The 12,562-nt window shown below is 35.4% G+C and overlaps 1 protein-coding gene across 4 annotated transcripts in view; it reads left to right on the plus strand.

The window, feature by feature from the left end:
• Window positions 1–12,562, plus strand: part of LOC105480294 (SNF related kinase) — a 62,698-nt gene that overhangs the window by 15,934 nt on the left and 34,202 nt on the right. For all 4 annotated transcript variants that reach the window (XM_011738917.3, XM_011738920.2, XM_011738918.3 and 1 more), the window contains one exon: window positions 1,970–2,664. In XM_011738917.3, coding sequence (XP_011737219.1) covers window positions 2,076–2,664 — 589 coding nt within the window. In that variant the 5' untranslated portion in view covers window positions 1,970–2,075. The remainder of the gene's footprint in view (window positions 1–1,969; window positions 2,665–12,562) is intronic.

A 12,562-nucleotide genomic window follows, 5' to 3' on the forward strand; every position in this document is an offset into this window, starting at 1 on the left:
ATTATTGCAATAATTACTAAAATGCAAAAAATATATTAGTAAACATATTAACATTGACTTTTTGAACTTGTAATTTAACTTAACATAAATTTTTTGAGGGGGTTCTAGGTATGTGATTCAGATCATTTCTGAAGTGGTATAAATATAAAAGTGACTTTATGCTTCTTTTGTAGTTAGTATTTTAACTCTTAAGATGGTATTATCCTAAATGGGGCATTGATTAGAGTGGCCAAATGTTTATAAAGAATGTGGACTTTGAAATTTATTAATTAGGTGTGAATCCTAGCTTTTGCAGTTAATGTCACTTGTACCTAGAGCAGCCTATTGCCTTAGCTATAAAAATGAGACCAGTGCTGACTGGCCAGGCACGGTGGCTCAAGCCTGTAATCCTTGTACTTTGGGAGGCCAAGGCAGGAGGATTGCATGAGGCCAGGAGTTCAAGACCAGCCTGAGCAACATAGCAAGACCCTGTCTCTAATAAGAATAAATAACAGTTTTTAAAAATTAAAAAAAATCTTACCCATTATATGTCAAATTTCATTTTTTGGGATATTTTTATCTAAGTGGACTCAATAATTAATGCTCTTAATATATAACTGAGAATGTGAAACTGTATATTGAGAGGCGTAGAAAAAGTAGAAAAAGGTTCGTCAAAGGGATAGATACTGACTAATGGGAGAGAGCTGACCTTACAAGGTTGCTATATTCCTCATTGGATTTTGTTACTCAGTTCTATTAAATGTTGGTTAGAAAAAAAAGTGAGGGTTCAGCCTGTGAGATATAAAGTTGCATCTTGTTTAATTTTATACATGTTTGTTTTTCTGAGTCAGGGTAATTTATGGGGAACCTATTTCTATTCATTTATTATAAAAGTTGAAATTTTTAAGTGCAGTATGAAATGTGGTTCTTAAAAACCAAATGATCTTTAAATCATCTGTAAGAATGCATGCCTGTTTACTCTTGGATTATAATCACGTTATGCTGGGTTGTGATTCAGAGTTGGAAAACGATCATTAAAAATCAGCATAACTGATGAATACCAGTAAATTAGCAAATATTTATTAAGTACCTACTACCACATACCTAGAACCCCCTCAAAAAATTTAAAGTTCAGTTATAAGTTTAAAAAGTCAATGTTAATATGTTTACTAATATGTTAAGCACCTACTGTGTGCCAGGTGCTTATCCTAAACAATAGTGATGCAAGAGCAAACAATTACCTCCGAAACATTTTGGAAAAAGTTGCATTTCAAAATTTAATAAGACAGTTTGGATTACATGCTATTTGTAAGCACTGTTCTAGGTATTGGGGGAAAGTAGAAGAGAAAAGAATCTTAGAATAGAAAATCCCTGAGAACCTGCTGCTGTCAGGATAGAGGAGATGGCGTACCTGAATACCTGTAGAATAAGACCACATAAAATAGAGGTGTCCCAAGGTGCTCTGGAGATATTGAGGAGAGAAGGAGTTAAGAGAAGCCTTCACAGAATGGAATTTTTCTTTTTTTCTTTCTTTCTTTTTTTTTTGCACTTAAAGGAAGTGATGTTGGTCTTGGGGAAACTGAAAAGTTGTTGGGTTTCTGTCCAAATGTTTATTCTTCGTGTTTTCCCTTGTCAACTCTTGCCTTATTTTTTAAGACACTAATTAAAATTACTTTTAGAAAATGTTTGTTTCTTAAACATGCTTGTCAAACTTGCCAGTTTTCTTATTACTGACCACCAAAAAATTGCTTCCAATGAACTAATTTTTTTTTTCAGTTTGCAAAAATTTAGTATTTAAATTCTCAGCCTTTGTAATATAAAGTCTAAATATAGAAATGGGTTGTTATGAATGACTCTGACTCATTTTATATCTCAATTTATTTTCTTCAAGTTTCTCTTAAAATGAAAAAAAAACAAAAAATGAACTGATTTTAAAGTTTGTGAAGAAAAGTCACAGAAACTTAATTTTGTTTCTCTTCTTATTTTGTAGATATCCATGACGACATTGAAAATGAATTTTTTGTATTCACCAGATATTCTTATATGAGAAGATCTATTTCAAACAGTCTAAATATTTTTTCTTCTGTTGGACCAGCATGGCGGGATTTAAGCGAGGGTATGATGGAAAGATTGCTGGATTATATGATCTGGATAAAACCTTGGGTCGAGGCCATTTTGCTGTGGTTAAACTTGCCAGGCATGTCTTTACGGGTGAAAAGGTGGCAGTAAAAGTTATTGACAAGACAAAACTGGACACTCTAGCTACTGGTCATCTTTTCCAGGAGGTGAGATGCATGAAACTAGTGCAGCATCCTAACATCGTCCGCCTTTATGAAGTTATTGACACCCAGACCAAACTATATCTTATTCTAGAACTTGGGGATGGAGGAGATATGTTTGATTATATAATGAAACATGAGGAGGGTCTTAACGAAGACTTGGCCAAGAAGTACTTTGCTCAGATAGTTCATGCTATATCTTATTGCCATAAACTCCATGTGGTTCACAGAGACTTAAAACCAGAGAATGTAGTCTTCTTTGAAAAACAAGGTCTTGTAAAGTTGACAGACTTTGGGTTCAGCAACAAATTTCAACCAGGGAAGAAGCTCACTACAAGCTGTGGATCTCTTGCATATTCTGCTCCAGAAATTCTGCTTGGTGATGAGTATGATGCACCTGCAGTAGGTAGGTAACCTCGGTCCAGTATTTGGCCACTTGAATTCTGCCAGCTAGAGTTGGTCAAATCAGTTGTTTATCTAAAAATGATTTCTAGAGAATTTAATTGGCCTTAACTAGCAAATTGGGTTTCATAAATGCCATATATTCCTAAAGCTGGCAATTTGTTGATTTCAACTTTTAGATGGCAAATGTCTAAAGTATATTTGTGAGTACAAAGGAAAATGAGTAAGTTATCATTTAAGGTAATCTCTTTTCTGTTCATTGTAATTTTTTTCTTAAGGTCCAAATGCTTTTCTTATCTTAGATTTTTCTTTTAGTGGCTGTCTTTAGCCATTTCCTTTCTGTGCATATCCTCTAACAATCATTGGAGACCCATATTGGAAAGGTACTGTGAATATTACAGTGCAGTGTCAATAATTTGGGTATTAGAATCATTTATTAACTGTGAACTTGAACAAGTGCTTGACCTCTCTGCTTCATTTTTTATCCATAATATAGAATTGAATCAGGTACAGGTGTAGCACTCCCATATTATCTTGTTTACTCTTCACAGTGACCTGTGGGGTTGTTATTGTCCATCTCATTGTTCAGAATAGGAAACTGGCATACAGAGGCTTTCTGTATGGTGGATTCTGGAATTGTGGTACCTTTGACATTCCTAACTGCCTTCTTTCCCTCTCCACACACTTTGTGCTCTTTCACTTGTCAAGATTTATCTATTTGTGGTGAAAGTATTTACTGCCTTTCAGTTTGTGTAAACTTTGTCTCCTTGGGATTGTATTTGTTTTGAAGTTCATGTAGGAATTTGTTCTTAATTTTTTTAAGGATTTGTTGATCAGAAGGTGCAGTCAGCTTTTTGTTAGTTTAATCTTGGAAAAAATGTACTAATATTACATGCACATGATGTCAGATTCATACATGTAAGTATTCTGCTTGCATTTGTGATAACTTGAAATGCAGGTTAAAGGATTAATGACGAAGGTGCACTTAACGTTGAAGAGTGTTGATGTTATATCGAATACTTTGTGCACCAAGACACTGATTATCATGTTGAGACTATCATGTTCTGGAAAAGAAAGGGGTAATGAGCGGTTTCTGCCTACTACAGATAACTAGACTTCACTGAAGTCTTTCCTTAGAATATTTGAGTGGAGATTTTTGATTAATGGAGCCATTCTAATCAGACAGTGAAGCCAGGAATTTCCAGAAGAAGAAACACAAATGTCTACACATGAAAAACTCTTGAACTTCATTAGTGCAAATTTAATAAGAGTATCCTATTAAAGATAAGGTACTCTTTAAAATCTATTAAACATAAGATACTCTTTCATACTTTTCACATTGGGAAAAACTAAAGTCAGACAAAACTAAGTGTTGATAAGACCATAGACTATCAGGAACTCTTACACTATTTAGAAGACAATTTGGCAATGTCTGGTAAAGTTAAAGATGTACACATCTGGTAACCCAGCAATTCTCTCCTACATATGCACTCCAGAGTAACTCTCACTTATGTATACAAGAGATTTTCAAAGAACGTTTTTAACAGCATTATTGAATGTACAGCAGGGGAATAATTTGTTAACAGTATTCATATTGAATTCTATATATGGTGAAAATTAAACATTTTTGCCAGCATGATTGAATCTCACAAGCATACTTTTTAAGGGAAACAGAGCAAATTGATGAAGAGTACATACAACATGTATATAAAATTTTTTTTTTTTATTTTTTGAGACAGAGTCTCACTCTGTCACCCAGGCTGGAGTACAGTGGCACGATCTCAGCTCACTGCAAGCTCCACCTCCCGGGTTCACGCCATTCTCCTGCCTCAGCCTCCCGAGTAGCTGGGACTACAGGCACCCGCCACCACGCCCAGATAATTTTTTTTGTATTTTTAGTAGAGATGGGGTTTCACTGTGTTAGCCAGGATGGTCTCGATCTCCTGACCTCGTGATCCACCCGCCTCGGCCTCCCAAAGCGCTGGGATTACAGGCATGAGCCACCGCCCCAGCCAACATTTATATAAAATTTTAAAACATACAAAGCAGTGTTATATATTATTTACTAGTATGTGCACATGTATTACATGTAGTAAACTCTGAAGAATGCATGAGAACAAGATAGGTTACTTCTAAGGGGCAGGCATATCTGTAGGCTTTCAGCTGTATTGGTGATGTTTATTTTCTAAGTTGGGTGGTAGGTACACAGGGGTTCATTGTTATGTTCCTTTTTCCCCCCTTATATCTTAAATATTGCAATAATAAAACTTTAAAAAAGCTATTAAAAAAGGAAAAGAAAACCACTTGGGAAGATGTTCACCAGTCTAATAAGTGATTACCATGTGTTGGTGAAGTAGGCTTGGATGGAGTTCATGGGTAACATTTTCATTTTCGTTATTTATAGTTATTTCAATTCATACTGTGTGATGTGTGATTGAAATATGGAATTGCTATTTTAAAAAAATGGACAGGTGTCTTTCTGTTAATGTACTATTAGTTTATCGTGCCAAAAGTAGTCTGATTTTTCACAAATGTTTACTAAAATGAGCATACACAAAAATTAAAATCAGACATATTTTGAGATGTTAATAAAAAAACTTTGATTCTTTTTTTTTTAAATAAGTGTTTTATAGTATGCTGGTCCTCTGCATTGAGAATTCGCTGAGGAATTGTCTATTTTACTATTCTTTTCAAAAAATCAGATTTGATTTTACTTATCAACTATACTTTTTGTTTTAGATGTCTTTTTCTTTATTCTTTCTAGGATCTTTGAGGTTTTCTATTTTTTAATAGCATCATGTATCAAAAGCTTATTCTGTGTGTCTTGATTTCTAACAAATGGTTTATTAATGCTATTTAGAAGACAATCTGATGTGTACATCTTTAATGCTATGTGATTTGATGCTATATGATGCCCTCTCCCAGAATCTCTGAGGACGTCCTAGGGGTTTCACTCTGCAGTTGTTGTTCATTGCTAAAATTTATCTTTGGTTTCTTATTTAACTGAAAAGTTATATAGAAAGGTGTTCCTTTTCAAAAATTCAAAATGGGTAGATTTATTTTTCTCTTTAGTTGTCTGTTTTTTAACTTCTAATTTTAGTACATTGAAGTTAATTTATGCCCAATTGGTTTCTGCTTTGGATACTATTTTTAGATTTTCTTTGTGGCTTGATACATGGTAATTCATACCATGGTGACTATTCTTCATGTGATTAAAATATTTGTATAGTTGGAGTTTTTATATATACTTAAGATTATGCATTATGCAGTTTGTTGCTTTGTACCCTTACATGTTTTTATTCTGACCTGTCATTTTCTGAGAGAATAATGCTAGTCTTCTATTCTGATCTGTGAATTTTGTAATTTAACCATTTTTTACTTTATACATGGCATTGTCAAGCTTTGATTGACAATAAAGGTATTAAAAGTTTCTAATATATTTTACATGATGAGTTATACCTTTCATCAATACGAAAGTATACTCTTTGATACATATTGCCTTAAAGTCTGTTTTGTCATTGCTTTAAATTTATCCCTTTTAAACAATAAAGGCATACTTCATTTTATTGTGCATAACTTTATTGCATGTCTCAGATCTTGCAGTTTTTTTGTTTATTTACATATTGAAGGTTGCCGCAACCCTTCATCAAGCAAGTCTCTTGGCACCATTTTTCCAACAGCATATGCTCACATCATGCCTCTCTGTCACATTTTGGTAATTCTCAAAATATTTTAAACTTTGTCGTTATTTATTTTTTATGGTGATCTGTGATCAGTGATCTTTAATGTTACTATTGTAGTTGTTTTGCAATGCCAGACACAGCACCCATATAAGACAGCAAACTTAACTAATAAATGTTGTATGTGTTCTGACTGTTTCACCTACCAGCCATTCCCTCATCTCTCTCTCTCTCTCTTCTTGGGCTTCCCTATTCTCTGAGACACAACAATATTGAAATTAGGCCAATTAATTACAGTGGCCTCTAGGTGTTCAAGTGAAAGGAAGAGTGGTACATCTCTCACTTTTAAGTCAAAAGCTGGAAATGAATAAGCTTAGCGAGCAAGACATGGTGAGCCAAGATAGACTGAAAGCTAGGCTTCATGCACCTAACAGCCAAGTTGTGAATGCAAAAGAAAAGTTCTTGAAGGAAATTAAAAGTGCCACTCCAGTGAACACATGAATGGTAAGAAAGTAAAACAGCTTTATTGTTGATATGAAGAAAGTTTTAGTGGTGTGGGTGAAAGATCTAGCCAGCCACTATTCCCTTAAGCCAAAGCCTAATCCCGAGCAAGGCCCTAACTCTCTTCAGTTCTCTAAGGGCGAAGAGAGGGGAGGAAGCTGCAGAGGAAAAGTTTGAAACTAGCAGAGTTTGGTTCATGAGGTTTAAGGAAAGAAGCCATCTCCATAACATAAAAGTACAAGATGAAACACCAAGTGCTGATGGAGAAACCAGAAGATCTAGCTAAGGTAATTGATGAAGGTGGCTCCACTGAACAACAGATTTTTGATACAACTAAAACAGCCTTCTATTGGAAGAAGATCTGTGTAGGACTTTCATAGTTAGAGAGAAGTCGGTGCCTGGTTTCATTGCCTCAAAAGGTAGGCTGGCACTCTTGTTATGGGTAAATGCAGCTGGTGACTTAAAGTTGAAGCCATGCTCATTAACCATTCAGAAAATCCTAGGGCCATTAAGAGTTAAGTCAAATATACTCTACCTGTGCTTTATAAATGGAACAACAAAGCCTGAATGACAACACGTCTGTTTATGGCATAGTTTACTGAATTTCTTAAGCCCACTGTTTGAGACCTACTACTCAGAAAAAAAGATTCCTTTAAAAATACTACCACTCACTGACAATGCACTTGGTCAGCCAAGAGCTCTGATGGAGATGTACAAGGAAATTGATGATGTTTTCATGCAGATAACACAGCATCCATTCTGCAGCCCATGGATCAAGGAGTAATTTCGACTTTCAAGTCTTACTGTTTAAGAAATGCATCTTGTAAGACTATGTCTGCCATAGGTAGTAATGCCTCCAATCCATCTGGGCAAAGTAAGTTGAAAACCTGGAAAGGATGCACCATTAAGACCATTTGTGACTCATGGGAGGAGATCAGAATATCAACATTAAGAGGAGTTTGGAAGAAGTTGATTCCAGCCCTCATGGATGACTGTGAGGGGTTCACAGTTTGTGGAGGAAATAACTGCATATGTGGTGGAAATAGGAAGATAAATAGAAAGGGAGCCTGAAGATATGACTGAATTGCTACAGTTTCATGATAAAACTTGAATGGATGAGAAGTGGCTTCTTAGGGATGAGCAAAGAAAGTGGTTTTTTTTTTTTTTTAAATCTTAATTTTTTTAAATCCATGAACGCAGGTGAAGAAATGGTTTCTTGAGATGGATTCTATTAGTGAAGATGTGAATATTGTTGAAATGACAACAAAGGATTTAGACTATTAATGTAAACTCACATAGTAAGTTTGATAAAGCAGTGGCAAGGTTTGAGAGAACTGACTTCAGTTTTGAAAGAGGTTCTGCATTTCTACTGTACGTAAAATGCTGTCAAACAGCATTACATGCCAGAGATAAATCTTTCATGAAAGGAAGAATCAAATGATGCAGCAGACTTCATTGTTGTCTTATTTTAAGAAATAGCCACAGCCATGCCAACCTTCAGCAACCATGACCCTGATAAGTAAGCAGCCATCAACATCAAGGCAGGAACTTCCACCAGCAAAAAGATTATGCCTTGACTCATTGAAGGCTCAGATGATTGTTAACATTTTTTAGAAATAAGTTGTTTTTTTTTTTTCTTTGAGACCGGGACTCCCTCTGTAGCCCAGGCTGGAGTATAGTGGCATGATCATAGCTCGTTGCAGACTTGAACTCCTGGGCTCAAGCAGTCCTCGCACTTCAGCCTCCTGAGTAACTGGGACTACAGGCGTGCACCACCACATCCAGCTAATTTTTAAAGTTTTGTAAAGATAGGGTCTTATTATGTTGCCTGGGCTGGTCTTGATAAAGTTTTTTTTGTTGTTTGTTTGTTTTTTTAATTTTTTGCCCGTGACACAGCCCCAGGAGATTCTGAGAACATGTGCCCCTCGTAAAGTATTTTTAAATTAAGGTATGTACAATATCTTTTTTAGACATAATGATGTTGCACATTTAATAGACTACAGTATAGTATAAACGTAACTTTTTATGCACTGGGAAACAAAAAATTGTGTGTCTCGCTTTATTGCAACATTTGCTTTATTTCAGTGGTCTGAAACAGAACCCACAGTATCTCCGAGGTATGCCTGTGTATAACAGTATTTCGTGTCTAATCTATGAATCAGTCTTTGAATAGGTGAATTTGATTTATTTATATTTAATATTACTGGAGTGTTTGGACTTGTCCTATCTTATTTTGTGGTTTTCATTTGCCTTATTATTTATTACCTTTTCCCATATTTTGTTAGATTATGCAAGCTTTCTTTGCTCTTTCCCCCGCAGTGGTTTGCATGATGTGTAATCTGTTTCTTTTTGTGTTGGTGTCCACCTTTAATGTCTAGAGTCAGACAGTGTCCACATTATTTCTCCTACCCTACAAATAAGAATCAGTTTGTTTCTACTTCTTTTTTGGTTAATAACATTCTTGTTTGCTTGTGTTTGTCTGTAATAAATACTTACTTTTTACTTAATTTTATGAATTTCCTGGCCTCCCTGTCCCTTTCTTGGATTATTTTTATTTTGCTTTGTTTTGTTTGTAACCCTTTCAGAGAGGATTTTTGAAAAATTCAAGTCCTTGTGTGTCTAAAATGTCTTCACATTTGAATGCTAATTTGACTGGATATGGAAATATATATTCAAAATCATTTTTCTCCCAACTTTGAAGATATGTTTTTCACAGATATTTTTCTGTCATCTTTTTGCTTTTAAAGTTGTCGGTGAGAAGTCTGATGCAAGACTAATTTTCTTTGTAGAACTACATTTCATTAATTCAGTGGAGCGTATTTTGTTTTTCTTATTTTAACAGTTCCGAAAGTGCTTCATTAAGCAGGTTTTCTTGGGTGCTGCTGCTTCTGTTTGATGAACTTGGTTCCTCTCTCTCATTTTTCCTTCGTTCTTGGGGGTGTTAGTTGTTTGTTCATCTCTGTTTTTGAGATTTCCAGATACTTTGCTGTGAATATGATGTCTGAGTACTCTAGGGGATATGGGAGAGGAGCAGGGTCATACAGCTAACTGGGAAGCGCTGGTATCTGGTCTTACTATTTGTCAGGTTGTTAATACACCTCTTGGACACCATCCCTCTCTCTCTGTTCCTAATGTCCACAATAGAGAGGAACATCCTCAACTTGATGAAAAGAATCTACAAAAATCCTGGAACACATGTCTGCGTGGACATGCTTGGTGCTAGTGTAGAATTATAAGGTAGGAAATTAGTCCTCAGTTAATCCTTCTAATGGTTGTCTGGGTGCAGTTCTTTCCTGTTTCCAGTGTGCATCATCTAGAAAAGAGCACCACAGAAGCCCCCGCTAGCTGGATTTTGGGGCTCTGGTTTCCTCTTTCAGTCTGATCCTACCTGCCTTCTACCGTTTCTGTCATATCTAGGCATTTGGAAAGAGGAAGGGTAGCTAGATCATGCTCATGCACTATTGATTCAGTCAGCTCTCTGAGCTTTCAAGAATGTGTATTAAGTTGATTTCACAGAGTCAGAAAGGATGGGGGGAAAAAGGATCTGTGGGAAAAATCCTGGAATCTCTCATTGCAGTCTGTGGAATTACTGTAGTAAGAGTGCAGTGCAGTGGTGTACACCGTGGAGAACTCATTGCTGCTTGTCACATCAGGTTATGCAGTGGAAGAAGAGACAGGGCAATGAACCTGTGCCTGCTGGGTCAAGACAGGTGTAATGTCTTTGCTCTGAGCGACCAGGCTCTGCTGAAACCGATGGATGCCTGGCTGCTTGTCCTGTGGTGTGGCCTGCTTGTAGTGAGGTTCCAAGTGAATTTCTTGATAAATAAAGGTTTTGTCAGAGCAGCATTAGGAAAGAACTTACTCTTTAAAAAATTGTACTTTAAAATTTTCTTCATTATTATAGGAACTCTAAAATGGGAAAATTGTTTCTTAAATAATAGATTCACAACTTTTCAGTAATTGTAAAACCCTGACATTATTTATGACCTTTTTCTACTTTCCTGAAAATTCTTATTTTCAAGTTAAAATGAATTAAATTTGGTATTGAGAACTTCATCATCTCACCTAAGGTTTGGAGTCTTCTAGGATATTACAGATCTAGATTTAAAAAACCTTTATTTTAGGTGTTTCCTAGTTTATAGACTATTTCAAAGATGAAATATTCAGTCTCTGCATTAATTCTTACTACCAATTATGCAGTAATCAGTGAAAGCTGAGTTACTTGAAACATGGCTCCATATGGATACAGTGCAAATGTTTGGATTTAGATTAAGTCTTGAATATGCACAAAAAGCCTATATACACTCTCTACAACATTTCTCATGTGCAGTTCAGCATTTAATGGAAGTTGTTTAGAGTCATGGGGTGTGTCCTCACACATATTGGTGTGTAAAAAACTAAACATCTTTTCTTTATACTCTGTATTTTGTCCTACATTAAAATATTACTCTTTCCCTGCTCCAACTAAACAAGGAATAGAGAGGAACATCAACTTTTTATATGAAGAGAATCTACAAAAACCCTACAGATAACATCCTACTTAATGGTGAAAGACTCAAAGCTTTCGTCCTAAGTTGAGAAACAAGGCAAGGATGTACACATATCACTTTTACTCAACATAGTACTGAAAGTTATATAAAGATGGGAGAAGAAGAAATAAAACTGTCTCTGCTTTCAGATGACATGAATGTGTACATAGACAATCTCATGGAATCTACAGAAAAATTCCTAGAATATCAAATGAATTCTGCAATATCACAGGATATTAGATCAACACAAAATCGATTGATTTTCTACACTGATAATGAATATGTAGAGACTGAAATGTAAAGTCATGCCAAAGAAAGTGAAATACCTAGATACACATCTAACAGAACACATCTAACGAAAAAATAATATTAGTGATAGAAATCAAAGAAGGCCTAAATAAATGGAGAGACATATGTTCATGAATTGGAATACACCATAGTACAGATGCCAATCTTCCCCAAATGGATCTATAGGTTTAACATAATTCCTGTCAAAACTCTGCAGGGCTTTTATAGACATAGACAACATTATTCTAAAATGTGTCTGGAAAGGCAAAGAACCTAGAATAACTAAAACAATTATGAAAAGAATAAGGAGAGAAATCACTACCACAGACACTCTGACAAATAGTTTGACAGTTTCTTATAAAATTAAATATGCTCTTATGAAACTAAATATGCAGTTGCATTACTGGGTGTTTGTCCCAGAGAAATGAATACCTGTATTCACAAAAATCTGTACATGGATGTTCGTAGCAGTTTTATTTATAATAGCCATAAACCGGAAACAGCCCAGGTGTTATCTTTCAACATGTTAATTGTTATACTGTGGTGTATTCATACCATGGAATACTGTGCAGCAATAAAAAGGAATAAACTATTGATACAACAACTTGGATGGATTCCAAGGGGCAAAAACAATCATCTCAGGTTGCATGCTATATAATTCCATTTATAAAATTCTCTTGATATAACAAAACTGTAAAAATGGAGAACAGATTGGTGGCTGCCAGGAATTAGAGATGGTGGTAGGTGGTGTGCATGTAAAAGATAGCATGAAGGAGCCTTGGGGTGATAGAGCACTTCTGTGTCTGGTTATACAAATCTCCACATGTGATAAAAATTTCATAGAAACTACATACACAAATACATGTGAAATGATGAAATCTGAATAAGCTCTGTGGACTGTACC

The sequence above is a fragment of the Macaca nemestrina genome, chromosome 2, assembly GCF_043159975.1.
Source record: "Macaca nemestrina isolate mMacNem1 chromosome 2, mMacNem.hap1, whole genome shotgun sequence".
NCBI classification, from domain to species: Eukaryota; Metazoa; Chordata; class Mammalia; order Primates; family Cercopithecidae; genus Macaca; species Macaca nemestrina.